Below are 25792 nucleotides of genomic sequence, written 5' to 3'. Positions count from 1 at the left end.
TCAAGTGGTCTTCTTGGCCAGGGTACCAACAACAGCGCTCTTGTCCTGAGAGCCCCTGAGGTCTCTTGCTCTTGCTCCTCTGGTCTTGGTCTGGCTGTTTTGAGGGCTGTTGGGGCTACCTGCTGCATTGCCAGTCCCAAAGTCAGAGCTCATGGGGCTTGAATGATTACCATAGGAACCACAACTGCTGCTAATGACAGCTGAGGAAGAAGGACCAAGAGTAGGTGTCTGTCAGCAAGTGACAACAACTAGGCAAAAGATGGGAACTGTAGCTCTGATGCATACACTACACTCACACACATACACGCACACATATTTCTCAGAAGTCAGAAAAATGAGGCATTACAACAGGACCCTTGTGAGCAAGTCAGCAGAGTAGGAAGAAATCCCAACGATGCTGAAGTTGTCTCAAACCTGGAGGGAAGGCCGTTGTGACTGTGGACCAGAAGAACCATTCCTGAGATGCCCAGCACAGTCAGGTTGCTGCTGTAGGACACCTCCCCTCTGCACTTGCTAGCACCAAGGCAGTGTGTGGTGGAGCCCTGCACTCTGCAAGGAGCTTTATCTAGGTCCCTGAATGCCCCTGCGTATGACCTGGATAGGCAAGGCAGATGCTCCATAAAGCAGCCCTGACTTACACAGCCACAGGCCGGGATGCTGGACTCTGAAGAAGTCCCCAGACTTCTGTAATTTCAAGGGCTACCAGCAGGGCATTTATAATGGAGTACATAAGTCAGTCAACCATAGTTTAAAAGGTGCACCTGTGCCCGGACCCTCCATGTCACAGAGGTACTGGGAATGCAAGGAGAAGAGTCAATGACAACCTGTTACTAACAGTGTTGATGTGGCTCCTCAGAGGGTCCCTGAAAGGAACACACACATGCTGACACATACACACATATATACACTGGCACACACTCATAGACACACATTCACATGCACACACATACACACACTCATACACACACCCACATACATACACACTCATACACACATACACATGCACACATATATACACTGACATATACACATACATACATACATACATACATACACACACACACACATACACACACAGCATTTAGGAATTTCTGTCTTCAGGTGAGACCAGAGCAAAACAAAGGGTCCTGTGGCACAGGTGGGAGAACCAGGGGACTTCACCAGGGCCAAGTCCCTCCACGAGGACAGGAACGCAGGGTGACCACAGAGGGCCCTATCTTACCCTGTGCACCCAACCACTTGGGAGAAGGAGGCCCAAGGCCCGCTCTCAGAGGGTCACAAACAACAGACATAGCACAGGTGTGTTGGACACAGAAAGAAAAAGAAAAAACAACGCAAGGCTACCTAGAGCCCCCGAGCTCCAGCCCTGCCCTGAAAATGAAGATCTGGAGGAGGGAAAGTCACTATTCCTTTTCTGCCCTACTGTCCTGTCTGTACAGTGGGTAAGTCAGACGTACATCTTCCCAAAACTATGCAGGTGAGAAAGAGGGTCTGTGGTTGTCCTGGGACTCTCAAACCCAAGAGGGAGACCTGCTTCTTCCTCGAGGTAGGGCAGCCCTGTATCTTCATTGCAGGGGTGGGACTGTGCCTCTCGTTCTTCTCCAGGTCACTGCTCACCTGCTTCTTCACGTTATCAATATCACAGCAGATCCTCTGGATAAGTTGGTTCAGCTCCGACACCTCATTCCTGCTGTGCTTCAGATTGTCCCCATAGCAGCCAGCCGCCAGCTGCAGCTCCCGGATCTAGTGTCCCAGAGCAGGTAGATGGGGATGAGATGGAGGAGCTGACTGGTACAGGGAGAACACACCTACTCCAGGCAGCTTGAGGTGACCCTGAAATGGAGGTGGTGAAGCCAGCACCCAGGTGCCCTTCCAGCTTGTCTCCTGTCCTGAGTCTTTCCCAGGGGAAGCAAGGACAGTGTAGCTCCATTCATGAAGCACTCTCCAGGGTGAGAGTTCTGCCAGCCTCTTTGTTTGTCGTCCTGTATTCGGAGAAGCACCTGCTAAAGGTCCAGCTTGACTCTGCCCTGGCATCACAGATCCAGCCTGCCCTGCTCTTTCTGAGGCCAATCCTCTCCTGCAGAACTTTCCCAGGCACAGGTTAGAGGGGAAGGAAAGCCGGAGACACACGTGTCTTTAGAGGGGGTTCCAAGTGGGACTGAGGTGTTTCGGGGGGGACTAGTGGCTTTCCTCTACCTATGCCCAGTCCTATAGGAAAGAAGTTGAAGCTCTGTGGACAGGAACATGGGACAGGAGAGGACATGAGATTGAACTACACCTGCCATCCTTGCCTGGCAGTGCTATTGTTGAAATTTGGGTGTCCCCCGAAAACCCATGTGTCCCCAGCCTATGGTACTGTTTTGAAGGTTTTGGAAGCTTCTAGTCATGGGACCTAGCTGACAGCCACAGAGTTGGAAGGGCAGGGCTGCAAAGTTCAAGCCTGACCCTGCTTCTGGCCCCAACTCTCCGCCTCTTGGCTGGTAGAATGAAATGAGTCACTGCCCATCCCTGTGGAGCTACCAGCTGCCGTACTTCCCAGCCACAAAGGACAGCACTCCCCAAACTATGAGCCAAAACAAACCTGTCAGGCGCTAGTGACAGCGACAAGGAAAGAAACTGAGAAGCCAGAAGTGACCACTAAGAGGCCAGCGGTGTGGGTAAGGAGTCTGCAGGTTTCATTGTTGCATCCCGAAAGCCTGCACAGAGCCCTTAACCAGCAACTAAAGCCTCCAGAGGGTCAGTGAACCCAGGAACTCCTACCGTCAATCCAAGTGCTGTCACAGGGATTGTCACATAGGGATGTGTTGTCATGTTTTGTCTCCCCCTAGCCAGAGAAGACCGCATTAACTCCTGGCCCAGGAACCTTTGGTGGCCTGCTCACCTCTTCTTGCAGTCCTCCACAGCATCCCACATGCCCCTCAGCTCCGAGTCCAGCCTCACTCTGTCCCCAGACAGCATATCCAGCTGCTTTTGCAGGATGCTGATGTGGGCCTCGTACACAGGCTCCAGGTTCTTCCTGCAGTTGTTCAGGTCCAGCTGCTGCAGCAGCTCCCACTTGGTCTCCAGCACCTGGTTCTGCTGCTCCAGGAAGCACACCTGCAAGCCAACCCCATAGCTACTGGAACCATACAGATATTAGCATGCTCTGTGGACGTACACCATTGACTTCCAAAGAGAAAGGGGTTTTGTAAAATCCTGTGGGTCAAGCCCTGTCCGCCAGCAGCCCTTCCTGGGAGACACCGTGAACAAGTGCATCCCTGGCTTTCTGGACCCCTAGTCACTGAGAGAGCACTTGGCCAGGAGACAGCATTCTAGCTTCTTCTGAGGCCTGACCCTGGACCCAGGAGACATTCCCTCTAATTCTCCCTGTTTGTGAACCCTGCCTTCCCTATTGTGCTCAGTCTCTCAGTTATTCCATTCTTTAAACAAACAAACAAACAACAAAACAAAACAAAACCTGGGGGCACCCTCACAATTTGACCTTCAGGAACTCACCACTTTTCTCAAAATAAAACTACCTCTATTTCCCTTCTCTATAAGATTCCCAAAGGATGCAATCTTCATTTATTCCCTGCTCTTGGCACCTTGTAAATCTATTCCCTTCCCCTTGTGATGAGGGACCACCCATCCAGCTCACATCACATCTATCCATTGCTTGGGAAACAGGAGAAATGCTACTGCTGTGCCATCATTAAGCCTTCCTATAAGGCTCACCTTGTCGATGAAGGAGACAAACTTGTCATTCAGAGCCTTGATCTGCTCCTGCTACTGCGCCCACACCTTCTGGATCTCAGGGTCCAGCTCTACATTAAGGGGGGACAACAGGCTCTTGTGGACAGTGACCTAGTGGATACCTGCAGGCAGACACACAGATGGACAAGTGGATCCAGGGCCACACTGACAAACATGCTTCTGGCAAAGCCGCTGGCTCAAGTCCCTCCATACCCAGAGTCCTGCCCAAGGCCATGCCCTGTAACCCGAGCACTGCCTCCTGACACACTGAAGGAAATGTGCCTAAAACTTCAAGACTGTAGAGGTTCCTGCTGCTGAAGCTGGCTCCAACCCTGTGGCCAGTTTTCTGGCAAGAAACCACACTGCCCATGGGTCTCCTTGGCACCAGGGCAGAAAGCACACTGAAGCTGCCCGTCAGTGCCTGACCTGAAGTTCAGTTCCCAACTCATGGTGGAGGAGCTGGAGCAGTACAGTAGCACGATACCGGAGCACGGTACCGGAGCACAAGAAGGCTGGCTCCTTTTATCCCCACAGACGCCCGGAAAGGGATGTCCCTCCACTATCTCCTTCCCCTGCTGAAGGGCTGGGGCAGTTTGCAGAGCACAGATCTCCAAGCCTTTGAGCAACAAAACCTTTTGATAGAAAGTGGAATATGCTGCCCTTGCATGCTGCCGTGGTCTAATTTGGAGTTTATCTGTTCCCTAATGAGGTACATGCAGAGTTAGCCCCCTCAGCAATCTCGGCTTTACCTTTCCAGTGAAGCCTCCTTCCTGCTTATCTATCAGCAAGGCACAGGGAAATGGCTGCCTTCATCCAAGGAGGGGTCCTTAACATCCCAGGCTTCTCTTGTCTCCTGTCTCCTGCCACCTTGAGGAACAGGGTGCTGAGAAAGGAGAGGGCTCTGTCTTCACAGATCTAGAACAAAAAGGGGGGTTCATGGAGTCACCGTTTGGCTTATGCTATACTATACCTGTCCATCAGTAGGTAGGCCCCAAGACAGGGTAGAGGTGGGAGCCAGTGTCATTCTGACCCCTGCCTGCATGAGCACTCTATAGGCTTTCTCTGTTGGGCAGGGAGTGCCTGCTTATGGTGACTTCAAAGATATAGCAGTAGAAGCCTCTCAGGCAGCTGCAGTGCTGAGGTTATCTGTCCATCCTGAGAGTTCAGGCAGGAGATGGACAGCAGCCAACCTCTAATTGTGTAGAACATGTCCTGATAAAGTTAGTCAGAGGTATAAATTCCTAGAATTTCACTCCTGGGCCCCCAGGGCACTGTTCTGTCAATTCTCTGATCACTTTTACGAGCTGCTCCGTTTTAGGATAGAGAACATTGGCCCTTGAGAAGCCAGGGAGGCCTGGTGGAGTGTGAACTTTTTGAAGTATCTCAGAGCAAGGCATCTGGGAGCTGTCCCAGCGCAGGGCACTGTTCCTACCTGTGAGTGAGTGCACTGGGGAGGTCTGACAAGCTCTGACTGGGCAGAGAGTGGTAGAATAGCTTCCTCTGAGGAGAGGGCCATGGAGAGGGGAGGAGGAACAAACCTGGGGAGGGGAAAGAGAAGGAGAGAGGCAGAAGCCACCTCAGAGGAGCCCCCCCCCCCCCCCCAGGAATGGTTCTCACATCAGCCCTGAAGCAGAGATAAGTGCTCCCTCTCAGGGGCCCTGTATCCTAGAGTTCCTAGCAGAGGCCGGCCTGGAAGCTCAGGGAATCTAACATATGGGATGGTTTTGCCTGGAGTTTTCTAAGCCAGATTACAAGGGTGATGGGGCTTCCTTTTCTAATATGGAAATGTCAATCAACCATGTAAGGTCCTTGACTTGGAACGACCAGTGTATGGACCCAGACTAGGAAGCAGGGTCTACACCAAGAACTGATGGGAAAACTAGACTTCTTACTGGGGCCCTCAAAATGGGGCACTGACAGAGCAGTGCGTGCAGAGAAGACTCGGGGTACACCGCAGCAGGTTTCCGGATGCCAGCGAACATGCTGCAGGAGCAGTGCGTGCAGAGAAGACTCGGGGTACACAACAGCAGGTTTCCGGGTGCCAGCGAACATGCTGCAGGAGCAGTGCGTGCAGAGAAGACTCGGGGTTCACCGCAGCAGGTTTCCGGGTGCCAGGAAACATGCTGCAAAAGAGATGTGTGTCAACGGAGTTCTCAGACACAATTCCACATGACACCCTCTCTCTGAGGTTCAGGGACCATCGTGGAAGAGAAGAGCAGGAAGACTATAACAGTGAGAGGTCAGAGAGGTCAGAGCAAAACAGTTCCTCCTGGATATGACAGGATGGCCGCATTCAGGAACTCAGCAGCTGGGGCTGCCGGCTTAAGATCAAGTCTTTCAACATTCTGGCTTGGGGTGGGAAGGGATCATGAGCCCAAACTCCTAAGAGTTGTAGACAGTTGAGTTTCTGGGGCCCGTCTAGAGGTGTTCGGTTTTCTTCAAGGCGTGGCTCTTGAGAGGTTGACCCTGCTCTAGTGAATGACTCCACTCCCACCCGTGTATCGGTAGTCAATTGTTATAAAAAATGGAGTTGATTTATGTTTTAAAAATATGACATGAAGTTGAAGGGTAAGAATGTAAGGTTAGATTGGGGAGGGGTTATGGGTGATATAATCAAAATACATTGTATAAAACTCTCAAAGAATTGATTTTTAAAAACAGTGAGTGGAGCCCACCCACACTCCTCAAAGCAGCAGCAGGCTAGGGGGACCAGGAAGGGAATCTGGGGTCCTGGCACCCTTCGTGTTCCTTCCCAAGGAAGTCCTGAGTGTGTCCCACGTAAATCTCCACCTGGGGTGGTCAACTGTGGTGACTGTGACGTTAAGGGAGAGGCAGAAGAGACAACAGGGGTGTGATTGGTTGATCTCGGTTGGGGACACTGGCTCCTTCCCTGCCAGGATAAATAGATCTTAGCTGTCATTTCCATTGTTATTGGGGTGTGTGTGTGTGTGTGTGTGTGTGTGACCAGGACAGACACACTTTGTCTGTGTAGAGACAAAGGTGCCCTCCTGACTCCTAGAAGATGCAGTGCTGGAATCAGCTTTGGCCTAAGGATCTCCTCTACCTGTCCCCTCCCTCCCCCCCGCCTAACACGGCCCCTCCCCCCCACGCACGTGAACTATATGGGCTACCCTTCAGTTGCTCATGGCCATCTTCACCACCCCCCTCCCGCCGTAAGTGCACTGGAGTAGTAAGACTCTAAAGCCTGGAGACACTGAGTCAGTCCATGGGTATGGGACCGAGAGCCTACTATGTGTGCACTGTATATTAGACTCCAAAGGGAAGCTGTCCAAGCAGGAGGTGACAGAAGAGATGTAAGTGGAGTGTGTTCTGTGATAGCTATTGCAGTTTTACCTCCACCTGCCTGTGTCAATGAGTGACTCAGACAAACTATCTGTCCCGGAGACCACACACGCACACACACACACACACACACATGCACGCACACACACACACACATGCACACACACACACATGCACACACACACACACTCAACAATAACAATTATGATGACAAACAAGATCTATTTGTCCCAGACAGGGAAGAGGCCAACAGCCTAAAATGAGAGTTTGTCAAGTCTAGCTGGGCAAATGTAAATGTTTAAGGGTTATCATTGGGAATACAGGGTGGGCACCTGTAACACTGGAAAAAAGCCCAGCACAGTCTTTTGCTCCCTCTTATGCCATAGCAGCTGGAATGCTGGAGGAAGAGGACCAGATAATGACCTCATGAGGGTGTCAGTGTATTTTGAGTGTCTTTTGTCATGGGTTTTGTGACCTCCCTCTCTCTGAGAAAATGTCAGTAGTCCTGACCTCCTGAGGTTTCTGTGGGTATTCAGAGCTGTTCTGTGTCTGGGTGACAAAGGTCATGTTCTGCTGGGAGGAAACAGCCCACTACACAGCTATTGTTGAAATTGGGATTCTTCAACTAGTTACCTTCAAGTGTGCTTTTTTTAGGAGGTTGGGCTTTCTGGTATGAGTTGGGATCTAGAAGGCTGGATAGCCTGTAAGGTGCAGCAAGTGGGCTGTTCAAGTCGTCCTCCTCTCCCTGTGGGCAGTGTAGAGTCTCACAAGAACCTCCAGGGAAACCTCACAGAGCCTGTGCTGTAAGTAGGCTCGGCATTGCCTGAGAACTTCAGGAGATGCAGGGACCCTAGAGAGTCTCAAAGAAACTGAATCCATAGAGTTCTAATCTGTCACCATGTTGATAGAGAATATTCTGGGAAAACAAAAATCCAATCCTGAAAGTACATCCACCAGAGAAAAGTAGAAAGGAGCATCAAATGGGACAGCATAACAGCCCCAAGGGAATGAAGCTGAGGTCACGTCTGTCTGCTTTGCAGGGGGGTAACGAAGGTCATGTTCCTCTAACCCCTTGATCTGTCCCTGTACCCAAACAGCCACTCTGGGAAGATTCTGAGATCAAGGTCATTCTTGGAGAGAGGGTCTGGCGCTCAGTCTCTCATTGTCCCTTACCAGACCAGTGCAGTGCCGAAACCCAGCCCCACTGCCTATCCTCTGCACAGAGAACCCTGCTTCCTCCCTCTTGACCCCTAGTTGGGCAGCTTCCTCCCGTTGTTGCCTTGCTCCCTCTCCAAGCTCATCACCTTCCTAACACGAGATTCTTTAGCTGCTGTGGATTCAATCTTATGGCCAAAGGCGCATGCTCTGAGGGACGCGTGATCTGGGCTCTTGAGCCAGGTGGTAAGTTAGAGAGGGAGTGGCCGAGGGGGCAGTGAGTGGAACTCCTGGGTACAGATCAGATGAGAAGACTGAGACTGTTCTGTAAAGTAAAACTACCTAGCTGAGCCAAGAGAGAGACACCGTGCAGGAGGCTGGATTCAGGGCTGTCTCCTGGGAATGCCTCGGTGCTAATCATCTGAACATCAACACTCTGTTGCAGAGAAAGGCCTTTGACTCCTGGTGGAAGTGGGTAGAAAGAAAGGCGTCTTTCCCACGCTCCCCCCCTCCAAAGGGCATTGTAGAAAGTTCCGAAAGACCAGCAGTGTAAAAGGAGTGGCCGCTAGGCTTCAGGTCACAGCTACATTTCCATGGTGCACTAAATGGGGACATACCACAAAACGTGTTGACCTCTCGTGGTCATAAGAAATAGGAATCTTGACCATGATGACCACTTGAATGCACATCCAAACTCACTAGGGCTCTGGCTCAGGAGCCTTGACTATGGAATCATTTTTATTTTCCCAGTCTGGATATCCTTTAGCTTCAGAAAATCCTGCCCCGGGTCTCACTAAGGTCCTCCTACTTGTTTCTTCCTCCCACGCATGCTCCTACATCCACGGCCTTAACTACTGGTGTAGACCCTCAGTCTCTGTTATAGATGAAGTGCTCTTCCCCCCTCTAAAAGGAAAGCTCCCCGAGGCCTGCACAGCCCCACCCACCGCCTGCCCAGCCATCACAGGCATTTTCTCCCTGCTCACATGCTCTCAGGAATGTCCAGGGCAAGTGTAGTCTTGCTCTGAGAAAGATGAGATTTCTTCCCCTCGCTTGTTCCAAAATACCACGAGGGCCCCACTCAGGTACTGGCTCATCCATCTCTTTGTCCTACAATCCCTCCACCCTAAGTCCCTCAGAGACATGTGTGTAAGATCCCTTCTTACTCTGGCCTTCATAGAGAAGCTTTGGTATGATTCTTTTTCAGAGAACAAAAGGGCTGGGGGAGGGAGCAGCCTTGATCTTTTGATCATGTCTGGGAAGTCTAATGCCTGAGCCACCTCTTCCTTCGCCCATTTGCAGAGTAAACAAGCCCGGCTCTGCTGCGGGCTGTAATTAAGCCAAGTCATCACTAATGACATGCTCTCTATCTCCCACCATCCCTGTCCAAACAGGAAGGAGAAGTTCTGCCCCATCTCATCCCTAGGGAGGTGCTGGAGTGGTGGGCCAGGCCTGTGGTGACACGTGCCTCAGGTGTGGAGGGAATGGCCAGCCCCCTCTCCGGACCAACATTATAATGGAGCCTGCTAGACTTGGAGATAGAATCGGGAAGTGGATGGGAGCTGGGGAGACACCCCCGGGTAGGCCCAAGGTACAGGGCACCAGATAAACACATGACAAGGTGAGAACTGGGAGGAAAAACACAAAAGTAAGATATCAAGGAAAAACTAAGGGTGTTGCGGGAGTGCAGGAGATCAGGTCTGAAAAGGCCTGCTCAGGGAAGCTGAGACTGAAGATGGGGGCTGCACACCAAGGCTGGCAACAGAAGGTGAACCAAGCCCTCAGAGCTCATAAACACTGACATCTGCACAGAAGGGTACTGAAGGGACGGTCCACCTGCTGACTTCAGGAAATCCCCTGTCTCTGTACAGTGAGAGACCCGAGCCCCATCCCCACAGAAGAAAACTGGTCGTAGAATTAGAGGCTGGAGCAGGTAGTGCTTGAGGTCACTAGATGCTGACAACTGAAACCCAGGGCCACATCAACTCCTCTCATTGTAAGCTGAAAAATCCTACCCACTCTTCCAACGGCAATGGCAGAGGAGGCAGATAACCAGGGAACTAAGTCTTCCCTTCCCTGGAGATTGGGGGTCCCAAGGAGGCAAGTGGAGATTTGTGACTGGCTAAGAGTTGTGACTCCCACTGCCAGATCAGAAAGCAGCTTGTAAAATGAGTTAGGATGTAGCTGAGCTGAGTGGGGAGAACGGTACCCGCCAGGGACTGGGGAGTGAGAGCCAGTGAACCCCAGGACACGTCCACACCAGTTCTTATCCGAATAGTGAAGAGCAGAGGAAGGACAGTGCCTGGAGGAGCCAGGAGCCCTGAGAAGAAATTTCTGGGGCAGAGGAGAATGCAGTGGGACTGGAACAGATGGAGCAGGGACTGGAATGAAACTGGCCTGGTGGGCACACCTTGGTGAAACACAGAACTACTGCTTGCCCGAGGCTTGCGAGGCACTAGTTTCTGGAGTCAGCTCTTTGAACATTTGAACTCTTTTCACCCTCTCACCAATTCTTTCTCTTTTTCCCACTGCAAACGTGAAGAAAGAAGCAAACAAAAAGCCTGCAGACTGAGCTGCCCATGTCAGTCATTAGTAGCCAAAGTAACAAATGCCAGGCGTGAAATTCACTACTGGCTGCAGTGTGCCCTTTCCACCTGAATGGCGCTCCTGCCCCCTCTAGACTGGAACGCTGCAGTTCAGGTCCTCGGCTGGCTTTCTTCTAGCACTTGGTGCTTCATCTGTAGGTCCAGCTAGAAGGACCAAAGATCCAGATCTAAAATCCCACGCCTTGGGGGAATGGATGGTAGGAGGCAAAAAGAAGGGTTTGGGCCGTGAGTCTCCTAAGGGGGGTCCACCTCAACCCAGGATATGGTGTGGATGTTTTGGCAGGCAGGGGGAGTTAGGACGCACCCTCAGCTATGGAGGTGCTGGAAATAGCTGCCAAATCAGAGTATGAAGATGATGGGCAGTGCAAAGGAATTGTCTTTCACCCAGACATCATGGCAGGTAGTCCAGTGAGTCCTGGAGACCTACAAAATCTTTATAAAGCTCACTCTTAACCTTCCTTTACATACCCCTCCAGGAAGCCTTCCAAGATTGTCTATGTACATCTCTGCTGTACACTGGCTGTGCCTTGTTAGTACTGCTGTTCCCGATTTATCTGCTCTGAGAAACAGTTGTTCAAAGACTGCTCTTGTAGCCAGGGCTGGGGCTGGCATGCAGTGCCAGAGGGGCTTGGAGGAGAGGATGCTGCTGAGTGACAGGCCTCCCACACTCCCAGGACCTCTGACCCAGCACCAGGGTTCTCAGGCACCTGTTGATGAGAAGCTGTGTGAAGGAACAGCTAACTAGCTAGAGGTGAGGAGGTGCGGAAAGAGGGAACTGCCTCCTTCTCCCTCTGTGAGAGGAGAGGGAGGGAGGAGGCGGGGAGACAGGAGATAGGGCCCTGGCAACTCAGAGTTTGGGACCAGTCTAGGCAGGCCAGGGAGTCAAGCAGCCCCTCCTCCAGAGAGGCACTGGCCTGATCCAGGATTATCCCCCAGCTTCGCTGTAGTCTTTACTCAGGGACACAGTAGGTGCAGTACCACGATCTGCTGGCAGAGGGCAATGTGTGCACAGATAAGAGGTACCGGAAGGGTTTGTACCTCCTTGATGAATATGAATGAATGCTTTTGAGGAGACGGACACAAAGTATCACAGCCTACAGTCCAGATCCACCAGGTTCCGCAGCTGCCGTACTCCTGGGGGTTGAACATCTTACAAACACAGAGAGCTCCCACAAACTCAAGTATAGTCCTGTGGACAGGATGTGGTGCTGAGAACCTGGAATCGCAGCATTCTGGGGGCAGAGATAGGAAGATCACGTCAAGTCAAAGGCCAGCTACATAGGGTGTTCCAAATTGGACAGTGTCACTCAGCAAAACTCTTTCCAAACGAAATTACCAACCAACCAGATCCTGCAATAAAACATTGCATGTTCAGGTCAGCAAGCAGCAAGACTATATGTCCAGGTCCCATAGTGGGAAAACAAGGCTGAAAACCTCCTGTTGCTTTATAATGCTCTAGCTACCAAAGCACGGGGTAGGACTGAGTGTTCACAAGAAGGCTTCTACACCACACACTTACAGCACTGCCACGTGTAAAACGCTGCAGCTCACACTCTTATGAGCCACAGCAATGCTTGACAAGACGACAGATGGATGTTTCTGGTTTCTGTGTGGGTACACTATGCGCTGTGGCACCCCAGAAACAGCTGTGTGCAGCTGTGTCTAGCACAGCTCTTTGTGGGGTCAGCTGGCCACTTAACAAGGGTTTAGCTGCACTGTTCAGGTGGGTGTAAGCACACTCTGATGTTTGCACAGTGACGTAATTACCTAGCAACACTTTCTCTAAAAAGTATCTTCATTACACAATGCACAGCTGAGATCATAACAGCAGTGGGTGTCCTCCATGATGAGATCTCTGGCAAGTATGGCTGTGTAGGAACTAGGAGCGCAGACTTCAGAACCTCACTGGACTTCGATGTCCACCGATGCTCCTCCTCGCTATGTGATTCCTGGTGAGCTACGCTACTTCCCTAGAAAATGCTCCGGTAGGGCTGAAATGAGTTACTGGTATACAGAAAGAAAAAGGCCAATAAAGGGTAAGCCCATTTTACAAGGACACAGTTTTGCACTGGACCACAACTGACAATTAAAAGGACCAAAGTTCAAAGGCCTGGCCGTGAAAAGCCTGGCCTGCTAAGTGATGGCTGATGGACAAGGGAGGGTGGGGCACACAGGAGAAGACGGGTCATAGGCACCCCGAATGCCACCCTTCAACAAGACAGGCCTGCCCGTGAGAACTGTGTTCAAATCAGTTGGCTGACCACCCAAGAAACAAGCGTTCTTGCAGAAGTACAAGTGCCTATGAAGATCACCCAAACCGCTCATCTTCCTATGCCATGATGACATGTCACACACTGCCTTGTTGGTGCTGGATTTTCCTGTCCCTAGTAGACTGTGAGCCCTGCCAGTCTCTGCTTAGGCTATTTGCTTTGGTGTCCCCAGTGCCCAGACAATGGCTCACTTAGTACTTGTTACGTAAGCCACCACGGTTTTGTGCACACAATGGGAACAGATACATCCAGAAGCTTCCGCATGCACAAGCTAGAATAAAGTGGGGCCACTTTGGGGGAGAAAGGACAACTCTAGACAGAGCAAGGGAAACATCAGGGTGTTAAAGATGCTGAGTGACAAGCCTCGCTAAGGCTCTGGTGGTCCTATGTCTCCACGTGGTGGGGGGGGGGGATATCACACATCTCATACATGACAACATGGGAAACATTGAGCCCTCCCTGCAGCCACAGCAGTGATCAATCTCAACTGTTTAAAGGATCAGCTGCACCTGATGCCCACCTGGCTGGAACCAGATGGCACAGACCATGTGTGGTTGATTGTCCAGGGTAGAGCAAGAGTCAGATCCCCCCAAAAGTTAGGCCAGTGTAAGACTGACATTCGGGCAAGACATGGACACTGAAAACCAAAGGGACATATTTGTACATGCTTGCTCCCACTTATTTCATACCGAAATTTGATTCCACGGTGGGATCTTTGGAATTTGACTGAGTCTTGGAGACACTGCCCTATGCTTGGACTAATGGCTTTCTTTGGAGACTAGATTAAGTGTCTCTAGAACAGGTTATGAAGTGGGCCTGACATCTCCCCTTGCTTGTCCTTGAACACAGGCTCCCCCTGTACACTCCCACTTCCCCTGACTGCATTTTCACAATGCTGTGACCCAGCACAAGGCCATCACCAGAAGACGGATAGATGCTGGTAACCATGCTCTCCGTTACCTCCAGAACTGTGAGCCAAAATAAGTTCTGTTCTTTATAAATCATCTGCTGAAATACTTGACAGAAAGACCTTTGGTAGGAGGGATTTGACTTATGGGTCAAGAGGGTTACAGTCCATCAGACTTGCTCATGGCATTGGAGCCTGTTGTGTAGACTCCTCAGATGGTGTCTTAGTGCGAAGTAGAGAGGAGGCTGGTGCCCAGGGTAGGTACAATCTTTAAGGCCTATGTGACCTACCTCTACCAACCAGGTCCCATCTCTACAGAGTCCACAGACCTCAAAACAATGCCACAAGCTGGGAACCAGTTACTCAGAGCATGAGCTTATGGGGTGGCATTCCCAGTTCAAACCATTGTACCCTATCTCAGGTATTCCATTATAGCAACATAAGGTAGACTAGGATGATGTCATCGGTCAATCATTTATTGCAGGAGAGGTAGAAAATTAGACAGAATCCTCATCAAAGGACAAAGAGGGATGGTCCCTTGACAGCAAAGGCTGAAGAAGACACAGAACAGGGGGGCTTGCCGGTTGGCTGAAGGGAAACATCTTGGGTCTGTGCTTCATCTCTACATGTGAGTCAGCCACAGTAAATGGGAGTGGGAGAGAGGCCATGAGAGAGCCAATGACAGGCCTTCGCGCACCGGACAGGGAGAGAGGCCACTGAGAGAGCCCATGACGGGCCTTCCCGCACCAGACAGTTCCCTGCACTGAGGAAAACAGGGCTGAGGGAATGGGTTGGGATTTCAGTGACAGAGAAAACACTTCCCAACTTGGAAAGGGACCCGAGGAAAAAGCAGAAGAATGAGGCCCACAGCCTCGTCACGGCACCGCCCCCTGTCTGTCATCTGGAAGCCTTTTTGGTAGCACAGCTGCTGCCTGCGGCTTTGGCTGAGGGATCCTTGAGTTCGCTGCCGCAGCTGCCTTTGGTCTTGACCTCCAGGGCCAGAGGTCTGTAGTTGTAACTGCTCGAGGAACCGAAGTCCACACTGAAGCCAGCACCTCCTGGTCCCGCATTGGTACTGCTAATGACAGCTGAGAAGGGTGACAGGAGACCCCGCCCCGTTAGTCTACACCCTGGTCAGAGCCCTTCGTGATGGAGACACTCTGGCGACTCCCTTGCTTGCTCCCTCTTCCTCTTAGTTTACCAAGGTATCTTTGTAAGCACCAATCATAGCCATTGCTTCATTTTATCTGCACGTAACCCCGAATATCCGATCTTTTTTGCAAGTGATCTGGGTCTGTATATCAGCAGAAGTATGGGGAGGAGGATGGTCATGCCTTCTGGGCTCAGGGGAAGAGCTGCCAGCAAGCACCACTTGCAGCCCACTTCCGGAACGTTGCTGTTAAGAACTACCAGACTGCTTTCTTTCCTATTCAAGCATCGTTCTCCAGCCACTGCGTCTCACTGAAGCCAGACCCCTCTCCCTTCCTATCCTTAACCTCATCCTCATCCCACTCCCTGGGATTCCAATCTATCCTTTGTGCCGTGGAATCGGAGCTACCTAGGCTCCTGAAAAGGTAACCAAGGACAGGCCAAGACATGCAGATACTCACAAAGGCTCACGAAATTTGGGTATTCACCAGCCATCCTATAGAGAGAGAACAGACAGGTAAACCCACCATAACAATCACCCCATCTACTCACGTGGTCACCTCTGAGATTAAGTCTCTCCCATCAGAGCAAGCCCCAACCCCAGTCCGTTCCTGAGCTGCCTCTGAGGGGCACTCTGCTCCCTGGTGTGACGGTAGGGAGACCGGTCCCATGCCCTCACTGAAGCTTAGACTTTGCCACAGTGACTTCAAACTTGGATGACCCTGAGAGTTCTTGTCCCTCTCCCATTCGAGAACCATGAGGAGTCAGGGGACACTTTTTAATGTTAGTGGTATTGACGCTTGCTCTCCCTTGGCCTTTTAGGGGTTTACAAGTCAGCCCTTCCTGCTGTATAATTTGTGTCTCCCCTAGCACATGGCAAGCACCTTTGCTTGTTGTGTGCTCACTTCTGTAGGCCCCAAACACAGCCCAGTTGTCTTTGTTTCCTTTTAAAGCCAAGTTTCCCTGACAAGATGACTGTTGCTCAGAGCTGCTCCGCTCACCTGCTCTCCTCGCCCTCCAGCAGCTTGCGGTAGGTGGCGATCTCCATGTCCAAGGCCAACTTGACATTCATGAGCTCCTGGTGTTCCCGCATCATCCGGGCCAGCTCCTCCTTGGCCTGCTGCAGGGCGCCCTCCAGCTGGTCCAGCTTGGCTCGGGCATCCTTGAGGGCACAGTCGCCTCTCTGTTCAGCGTCAGCAATGGCCGTCTCCAGGTTGGAGCACTGAAGAACAGACAGATTGAGCATTTTGGATCAGCCCTCCTCTCCTGACGCTGACTGGTAACAAATGTTTCAGGATCTCGCTGGACGGTCACTGGATGTTGAATCTATCTTGCTGTGACTCCAGGCACCTTACCCCCTCTACCCCCACCACCCATGCCTCAGCCTCTAAACGTAAGCATCTTTCCCTAAGAGGAGGACATAGAAAAGGTGGGCTCTCTGGGTATATGCCCCTGGCCCTGCCCACTTGATTTGAAACCATCAGCTGTTAGATTTTAAAGACAGTCTGGTTGAAAGTCTCCCCATGGCTATAGTTCAGCAGTGCCCATAAATCCCGAGGAAGAAATGGTATCTCATAAGTTACTTTAGGCAAAGTACCTGCCTACTAAATCTACCACAATTGCAGCCTACCCTGCCCACTCTGCAAAGACTCTTATGAAGGGGTAAGAACAGGCTTCAGAGAGGCATTTACATGACTGGGAGGCTCTGCAGATGGCAAACACTATGAGTTAGGAATCTTGTTGGGGTCAGGGTTGGGTGTTTACATGTGTAAGGGCTCTGGGGGCTTCTTGAGTCTTTTAGTTTGAGTGTGTTTTGGTCATTCTGCTAAGGCTTTGGTAGGGTCTAAATTTCAGCCTATTCTTTTTGGGGTGCCACCTTCCTATCGAAGTTTGCTTCATTATGAAGAAGAAATAGCAGGTCCTAACACCAAAAGGACCTAGATTTTTCCTCAGCTGTCACCTCCTCTGATTAGCAGCCCACAGATCTGCTGACACCCACAGAATTTCAATGAGTGGCTCAGCCTGGAGAAGACTCCCAGGACTAAGCGGCCTCACCATGGGAAATCATAGCTCATCCTCAGGACCAGAGAGGCCCAGTCAGGCAGGAGGGTGACATGAATTTGGTCAAACTGCCCTCTGCTCTTTGGCAGGGTAAACTGGGGAATGCCAAAAACCTGGGTCTTATGAAGGGCTGAGTTGGAAGGACGTGAGATCGGCAGATCCTTTCAAACACCGCAAACACTGAGAGACTCGGTGGGCATCTTCCTCAGTGGAAGGGAGAGAAGAAGAGATGAGCCCCGTGGCTAGGAGTCTCAGAGGATACAACATGAAATGGATATCACAGGGGTCCCACAGAGGATCTTCCCTGACAGCTGAACACAGTGGCAAACGGATCTAAAAAGTGACAGTAGGGAAAACAATCCCACATCCTCACTGGGGCCCAGGCTTCACCACAGTGGCTTTGAACTAAGATGGCTCTGGGACTCTTGCCCAGCTGTGAACATACAGAATTGCATCAAATAGACTCCAGGCTGTTACTGAAAGTACCTTTAATATTGCATTTTCACGCATGTCTATCAGTCTTAAATAAAAATCCATAAGTTCTTATTTCATCTAGGGATCATAAACACAATGAACACAGGAATTTTGTGTGTGTGTGTGTGTGTGTGTGTGTGTGTGTACGCGCACATGCACGCGTGTTCACATTCGTGTGCAGACTGAAGAGGTGGAGGATGGGGAAAATCTGACCTGCCTGAGAGGCTGGGGCTCTCAAATGCCTGACTGGTTTCCGTACCCACAAATGATGGCTTCAGAATCACAGGCGTGGCACCAGTGAGATTTCCATCAAATGCTCGCAGAGAGGAGGACAGTGGGCACAGTTCCCACCTCACGACACCATGAGGCAGGCCATAGCTATGCAGAGCTCTGGGCTAAGGCCAGGGCAGAAGGTTGCTGCCTCCCTCCCCATTCCATCTAAAGCTGACCACAGGTGACACTTCCTGTAGCAATGCTGGAACCTAAGAGTGCCATTCATGGCCCACCGCCTGGCTTAGAAGTTGACCACCATCTCCTACCCGATGGCGTCTCTGCTCCAAGCTACCCTTGCCTGTTGCTCCAGGTAGGCAGGCCCCTCCCAATACTAGAGGCAACACTTTTTCCTTGACTTCCCTTTTCCCTCTGCCCTTCATCCTGGAGAGATCTCACGTCCTCGTGGAACTTCCTTTGGGGCCTCACCTGACCCTAGTCCCAGTGGATCCCACAGCACCTACAGAATGCACTATGCATGTAGAATGCTCTGCCCATCCACACAGCCCAGTCTGTTCCACCTGATGATGACCCCAAGATTGGTGCTGAGCAAACCCTCGTGCTGCTTCTTTGCAAGGAACCCACCTGTTTCTTCACGTTCCCTATCTCTGAGTGGATCCTCTGGATCAGCCTGTTGATCTCTGTAATCTCGGCCTTGGTGAGTTTGAGGTCATCCCCATGCTGGCCTGCTGTGGCCTGCAGCTCCTGGATCTGAGGTAGGATAAGAAGGGAAGAGTGCAAGGTGGTTAAGGACTTACCAACTTAGGAGCACTCAGCACGAGGTGGGGTGGGCAGCAAAGGGAGTGCTCCTCAGCATGCAGTGAAGTGCTCAGCACAGAGGGGAGTGTTCCTCAGCATGGGATGGGGTGCTCAGCACAGAGGGGAATGCTCCTCAGCACGAGATGGGGAGCTCAGCACAGAGAGGCATGCTGCTCAGCATTGAGTGGGATACTCAACACAGAGGGGAGTGCTCCTCATCATGGCATGGGGTGCTCAGCACAGAGGGGAGTGCTCCTCAGTATGTAGTAGGGTGCTCAGTGCCTGTAATCTCCTTGTTGAGTCAGCATAAGCACCAGCCAAGGAGGGAGAGTGGCAGGCAGTGGAAAAGCAGCTACTCTATTCCTTCTACCTAAAGCAAGGTCCTGCTCTAGCTTGACGTGGGATTCCCCTCTGTATGCTATGAATATGTTTTATTACCATTGGTTATTAAAGAAGCTGTTTTGACCAATGGCTTCGTAGAGTAAAACCAGGCAGGAAATCCGAACAGAAATACAGAGAGAAAGTAGATAGAGTCAGAGAGATGTAGCTGCCGAAGGAGAAAGATGCCAGTTGCCAGCCAGACCTTACCAGTAGATCACAGCCTAGTGGTGATACACATATTAATAGAAATGGGTTAATTTAAGATATAAGTTAGCTAAAAATATGCATAAGCTATTAGCCAAACAGTGTTGTAAGTACTATAGTTTCTGTGATTGTTCGGTCTGAGCAGCTGGGAAACAAACAAGCAGCCTCTGCCTACACTAGCTCAGCAGGGCCCTTGGCTTCTTAAACACGATGGCTTGCTCGAGTTTGAGTTTTCTGTCCTTGTTTCACCAAAGTTGGAAACCAGAAGCAAAGCTGAAGTGTGTGGATTACTCACAGACTTATGAGTGTTGTAACTGGCACGGCCTCATCTGCCGCACAGGGTCATGGTGAGGGAAGGGACTGTTTGTCCCTAAGGTATACTAAGACCTTCTGACTTCCCAGACCACATGCCTATGAGGCCCAGTTCCCAAACAAAAGGGATCTCAACTAAGCTCATATATACATTCAGGCCCTCGTGTGCACATACACGCTCACAAGCACATATACACATGCACACTGAGAACAAAACGGTGTGCTCAGAGCTCTCTGCACACTGCGCACCAGGCTCACCTTACACTGGTACATGTTCTCTGTACATCCAGGCCCACGTGTGCGCATACACACTGCACACCAGGCTCACCTTACACTGGTACATGTTCTCTATACATCCAGGCCCACGTGTGCACATGCATACTGCGCACCAGGCTCACCTTACACTGGTACATGTTCTCTGTACATCCAGGCCCACGTATGCACACTGCGCACCAGGCTCACCTTACACTGGTACATGTTCTCTGTCTCAGTCTTGCTCTTCACAGCAATCTCCTCATACTGGGCTCGAACCTCAGTGAGGATGCTGTCCAGGTCCAGCTGCCGGTTATTGTCCATGGAGAGGATGACGGATGTATCGCTGATGTGGGACTGCATCTGAGCAATCTCCTGGTGACCAATGCGGAGTGTTAGAGCTCCCCGTGAGGACAGCACTTCCTCTGACCCTCCCTGGCCAACTCTTTACCCCTCCTTAGCTGGGAGTGAGAGTGGCTACCTTCAGCTTCAGTCGCAGGTGATTAGCACCTTGTTTGTACCCCACTTGTACTCAGGTCCCCCCATTCTCCTTCAAAGCCAGCAACACTAACCGTGTCAAAACTCAGATGGCACTCAATGCCTCAAGGGAGTCATGTGCCACTTTTCCCTTCCCAGACTTCCTCTCTCCAGAGACGTTCCCTGAAGACCCAGGCAGGGTTCACAAGCCTCCCTCTACTCTCCCAAAGTTCCTTCATGTGACGTTTCTATGCCATCACCATCTCCTCAGAGCTAATCTGGTTCTGTGACAGCCCTCAGTATTGCCTCAGTGAATGTCAGCCGCACCAGGACAAAGGCTTTCCAATTCCAGCCCCAGCAGCTCCCTGAGGGAGGCCAGTGAATTCCTTACCCCTTCATAGAGGACCTTGAAGAATTTGATGTCATTTGTCAAGGTATCCACCTTGACCTGGAGCTCCACCTTGTTCATGTAAGCAGCGTCGACATCCTGGGGACACATATGATGATCAGGCTGCCTTCTCTAGCCTGCCCACCCTGCCCTCAGTGCCCTCCCTGCTATTTGGAGTGGAGTTTCTTTAACCCTTCATTCCCTTCACCCCGTGCTTTAAGAAACTAACTCGTATGAATTCCAAGGCCGCAGGAGAAATGCGGCAGAATGCCTGGGATATACGCTGCATGCTAGGTTTTCAGGTTCTAGGCTTGCAGGTTCTAGGTTTACAGGTTCTAAGCACCCAAGGCCCTTCCCTTAGCAGAAGGAATGGAGACAACAGAGTCTCCCTAGGAACTGAGCTGCCCAAAGGGTCCCTGCCCTTGCCCTGTGCACACCCCTGTGTCAGACGGTTGGAAAGGCTCTAACTTTCTCCCTCCCCCCGCTGCACCCCACCCTCACCTTCTTCAGCACCACGAACTCATTCTCCGCAGCAGTACGCCTGTTAATCTCCACCTCGTACCTGTTGGAGAGAAGAGCCTTGCTCTTGGGACAGTTCAGGTCTGCAGACTTCCACCTCCGCGTGGCTACAGTGTTTATTTACCCCAGGGCAAACAGCCTCCCCAAGAAGGAATACCACTTCAGAGAGTATTGTTTGTTCTAGCTCCCTTAGTCCATGTACAGTCTGCCCTGACATGATTTTCCCGAGACAGCACTGGGTTGGGGACATGAGGATCCATGGCCCTCACCTTCACAAGTGACCTCCCCCATGCTGCCGGAGAAAGGGTCACCCACCCACACGCCCATCCCCATCGACGTGATGTGACACCAGTCTACCAAGCAGAAGCATGACTCTCACTTTGAAACTATGCCACCAGGTTCAGACTTCCATTTCAGGCAAAGTAAGGTCTTAGAAAAGTGTTTGGATGAGAGCAGGATGTTTTTTATGTGGATATATTGTAGATTGAGAAAGTAGCATTGTTAACTTTTTTTATTTAAAAAGCTCAAAATGGTAAAATTTTGTTATACATTAAAAGTTGGGGATCTAATGCTTGAAGACAGCTCCCTCTATATATTTAAATATAAGTAACACTTTGCAGCTCTTCACTGGCAGCCCCTCCACCCAGATCGATGTGGGTTAGAAAGCTGAGTGATTGAAGGTGTAACTGGGGGACTGGGGCTGTAGCCCAGTGGTCGCACACTGGACTAGCACGTAGAGGCACTTGGCTGCATCCCCTAATATAACTAAACAAACATAGTTAATGTGCCTGGGATGCTTTCTGAGACTGCCCTGTTTGTCTAATGATGTTGGATAAACACAAAGAAAGCAGTTCATACAACACATCCCAGATTCCAGGCTGTGCTCCCTGCCCGGCCTCTGCAGCCTCTGCTCAGATCTCCAGACCCAGCCCCATCCGGATTCCATTGCTCTCAGTTAACCTGCACTCATTGCGACCATTTGGAAGCATTTCTGTAAGCCTGAGCCTATAGTCTCTGCAGTCAGGGCAATCGCTAGCTCTCCACGGGGGTCTCTGTGCAGAGCTCAGACCAGGCTTCTGGCTGAAGAGACTGCAGGAAAGGGTGGCCAGGACGTTCAGATATGGAACAAGAAAAATATTTCAGCACTGAGCATCTCCACCCCTTGAAATTATGGCAGCAGGTGCCTGACCCTACAAACCTGGCACCTAGAAGCAAACTTTCCAAATACCAGGTTTGTATCCTCCTGAACTCCCCTCCTTGTTCTCAAAAACATTCTCAATTTTCCTTAAAGATGAGATTGCACGGGATATGTACACTTCAAGATGAACTAAGTTTTAAATTTTCATATTGCTTAGTTTTAAATTTTGCTCCAGGGGGGGAACTGTCATAGAAAACCTTACTTAGGGGAACTCAAAACGCCATTTGAGCTAAGCAGAGGAGTTTCAGTCAGTGCTCTTTGCCCTAGCCTTCCACTTCCCAGGCTAGAAACTGGACAGGTTTCCTGGACAACACAGAGGAGCATGCTGAGTAGATGTACAATCTTTCCAACCCCATTTAGGCGTTTCTGACTGTAGGATATGAGAGAAATACCCCTGGTCTCAATCAAGGAGCTAAAGCATGGGGAGCCATCCTCGGCAGCTCCCAGCCACACCTCCACCCCCACTCACCACCTCCGCCCCTACTCACCTCTTCTTGCAGTCCTCCACCACTTCCCGCATGTTCCTCAGCTCCGAGTCCAGCCTCACCCTGTCCCCGGACAGTGTCTCCAGCTGCTTCTGTAGGTTGCTGATGTAGCTCTCATGAACCGGCTCCAGGCTCCTCTTGGAGTTGTTCAGGTCCAGCTGCTGCAGCAGGGCCCACTTGGTCTCCAACACCTGGTTCTGCTGCTCCAGGAAGCGCACCTGCAACCGAAAGGCAGTCATGGCCCACAGTTCCCTGTGCTACTGCCTTCTGAGAGTGGAACAGAAAAAGTAATAGTTTATCCGAGGGACCCTTCAGCTAGGGGCGCATGGGATCTGAAAGGTCAAGGGAAGACCGTCTCTGAGAATGCAAGGGCCAAGCTTGAGCAATGGTGTCATCTGCCTGGCAAGTGGCCATGTGACTGGGTCAGTTTCTCTTGCTGAAGATGCCGAGAGCTGGAGAGTGGGAGGTACGGCAATGTTCCCTTTCTCTTAGAGCTCGGATGCTACTGGTTGACTTTTCAGTTTGTTCAAAGCCAGTTCTCACATATTTCAGGATTCCCTTCATTTCCTCTGCTGCTCACCAGCCGTTCCCTTCCACCTGTCTCTGAGCTTAGGGCAGGAGGAAGACGCTGGAGTAGGGAGTTAGGAGAGAAAAGTCATTGACTGTTCCACCAACATGGGTTTATTTCTCATCATTCCAGGCCTTGATTCCTTCATGTAAAACCCAGAGGAGAAGCAGAGGTCTCAAGTTGATAAGAGTTGATGCAGGAACCCAGGATACAGTAATCTCTCCACAATGCCAGCTGTCATTATGTCCCTAACACGCTCATGGCCGAGCCCTCTTATAGGGGGCCAGGTGAGAGAAATCCATTTCTAGTCCCTTTCCCACTCACTAGGGTCCCTGCCACTGACCCCCAACAAAGACACTTTCCGGATTACCCATTGCTGAACACTTTATGTCTTCTCTGTAAATATCTCTAAGCCTGACTTGAATTTTTTGACCCTTTTTTCTCCCCTCTTCTGGAAATATGCCCTCCCTCCTTTTACTTCAGTGCCTTATGACACTCCCTGGTCTTCGTCCCTCTAGTGCCCCTCTTCTGGATGTTGATCTCCGGTGTCTTGTCCCACATGGAAGGATAAGGTTCCCCTTCACTGGGTGAGTGTGCCAGTCACTGTCCTAAGGGTATTAATCCTTCGGTCCCAGTGAGAAATCATTATTGAGCCCCTTTGACAGATGCTGGAAAGGAGACTAGCCCAGTTCTCCTGCATCAGCAGCAGAACTAACGCACTGTGGCACTCACCAGTGTCAATGCAGGCTTAGCAGATGCCAAAGCACATACCTTGTCAATGAAGGAGGCGAACTTGTTATTAAGGGCCTTGATCTGCTCTCGCTCCTGCGCGCGCACCTTCTGGATCTCTGGGTCCAGTTCTAAATTGAGTGGGGCCAGGAGGCTCTTGTTGACGATGACCTGGGGGATGCCGCCCGGTGGGCACACGGATGGACACGTGGGGCCCAGTCCTGCGCTGCCGAAGATGGTGCCCACAAAGCCTCCGGGGCGCCCACCGCTCGCCCCTCCGTGGCCCAGTGCAAAGCCGCCGCTCCGCCCAGAAGAGCTCAACGCCAGCCGCCGGCCGCCCCCCATGCAGAACAGGCTCCTGCTGCCAAAAGCTGCACCCTTGACCCCGGCCCGGACTGAAGCATGGCTGCCACTGAACCGGCCCGAGATGACAGCAGAGCAGCCACTAAAGCCCAGGCGCTCGGCTCCAGGATAGAGGGTCAACTGGCGGCTCATAGTTGGTGCTGGGCAAGGACCGGCAAAGCGGCAGCAGACAGGCCTTGGGGCACGGATGCAGCTGCACTTCTGGTCCAGCTCACCCCTTAAATAGTCCTGCTTGGTCTGGCAGGATGGAGACAGATAATTTGTATGTTGAAAACCCCTTTTGGATCACTGGATGGGGGAGGGGACCTCTTGGGTCCTTCATTTAGGAAATTACCATTCACTTGCAAAGATTTCCGACTCTTCCACTTCACCTGTCCATGAATCCCCCTATAAAACGACCCGGAACCCTGAATTTCCTGTGCTCATCTCCTACATTATAATAATTTCACCACCTTATCTCCAGAGGCCTCTCTGCAATTATGTAGGTCATCACTACCAAGATCTTCGGGAGAAAATTCCAGAGGCGAGCTGGGGGAGAGGGCACCAAGTGGAGCAGATGTCCGGGTTGGCTCTGCTGCGGGCAGAAACTTCCCATACGTTTGACAGCCAACCTGGGTTAATTCTTCCCTCCCAGACTTCTGGGACTCAGAGCAGTGTTGGCACCAGGAACGCTGAGGATGACTTTGGAAGAAACAGGTGCCTCGAATCAAGCTCTTAGTTATGCCTCAGAGCCTATGTTCCCCTTGGGGCATCCTGGGGTGGCCAGGCAGTCCCTGGGGGAAACTGACATGGCCTCCAGTGAGTGAGTCCATCAGAGGGCATAATAACAGCCAAGCTGTTTGCCCACGTTGGGCAGTGTGATGTGGTTATTGGGAGGGGCGAAGATGGTGGCGCCAGGCAGAGATGGACAGATAGAGAAGGCCCAGGGGTCCTCATGGGGCGAAGTGGGCTTCTGTGTTGTCAGAGGAGGGGCTGGGACCCAATGGGCCCTTACAAACTCCAGGCTGTGCTTCTCAAACTTTTGTTATTTCAATTCCACCCCCGATTAAATTTTTGCCTGTTTTCCCCACGACAAGAACAAGAGTTTATCAGTTCTAGCATCAAGAACAGAAAAGTGGGAAAGATGTTTAAAGCCAATTTGTGGAAGCCATTGGCTCACAAAGTCACCTTTGTGGTCACTTTTTTTCTGAAAACTAAGACAGAGACATGAATCCCTCTTGGGCTAGTCTCCCC

The 25792-nt window shown here is 51.3% G+C and overlaps 1 protein-coding gene and 1 pseudogene across 2 annotated transcripts; both read right to left on the bottom strand.

Moving 5' to 3' along the window:
* LOC121444187 lies at nt 1-4181 on the bottom strand (annotated as a pseudogene).
* Nucleotides 4182-14867: 10686 nt separating this feature from the next.
* LOC121444224 (keratin, type II cytoskeletal 72) lies at nt 14868-24691 on the bottom strand. 2 transcript variants are annotated; one of them, XM_041646004.1, is made up of 9 exons: nt 24239-24691; nt 22903-23117; nt 21199-21259; nt 20701-20796; nt 20043-20207; nt 18510-18635; nt 16121-16341; nt 15581-15615; nt 14868-15058 (listed from the first exon to the last, which is right to left on the bottom strand). In XM_041646004.1, the coding sequence occupies exons 1-9, from the start codon at nt 24689-24691 to the stop codon at nt 14868-14870; spliced, it is 1563 nt and encodes a 520-aa protein (XP_041501938.1). The 2 variants fall into 2 exon arrangements, with proteins under 2 accessions (XP_041501938.1, XP_041501940.1); XM_041646006.1 differs by lacking the exon at nt 18510-18635.
* Between the last annotated feature and the right edge of the window lie 1101 nt (nt 24692-25792).

This window comes from Microtus oregoni, unplaced genomic scaffold (assembly GCF_018167655.1).
Source record: "Microtus oregoni isolate MIOR12 unplaced genomic scaffold, Mior012 000118F_ref0000498, whole genome shotgun sequence".
Taxonomy (NCBI): domain Eukaryota; kingdom Metazoa; phylum Chordata; class Mammalia; order Rodentia; family Cricetidae; genus Microtus; species Microtus oregoni.
Note: the sequence above shows the minus strand (reverse complement) of the source record. Positions and strands in the feature narration are given on the sequence as shown.

Excerpts from the sequence above, each read along its gene's own strand:
- LOC121444224 (XM_041646004.1), bottom strand. The coding sequence starts at position 24,691 with ATGAGCCGCCAGTTGACCCTCTATCCTGGAGCCGAGCGCCTGGGCTTT. Across the intron at positions 16,342-18,509 it reads TAGGGAACGTGAAGAAACAG|TGCTCCAACCTGGAGACGGC; the intron begins GTGGGTTCCTTG and ends TCTGTTCTTCAG. Across the intron at positions 15,616-16,120 it reads CTGGAGGGCGAGGAGAGCAG|GATGGCTGGTGAATACCCAA; the intron begins GTGAGCGGAGCA and ends CTCTCTCTATAG.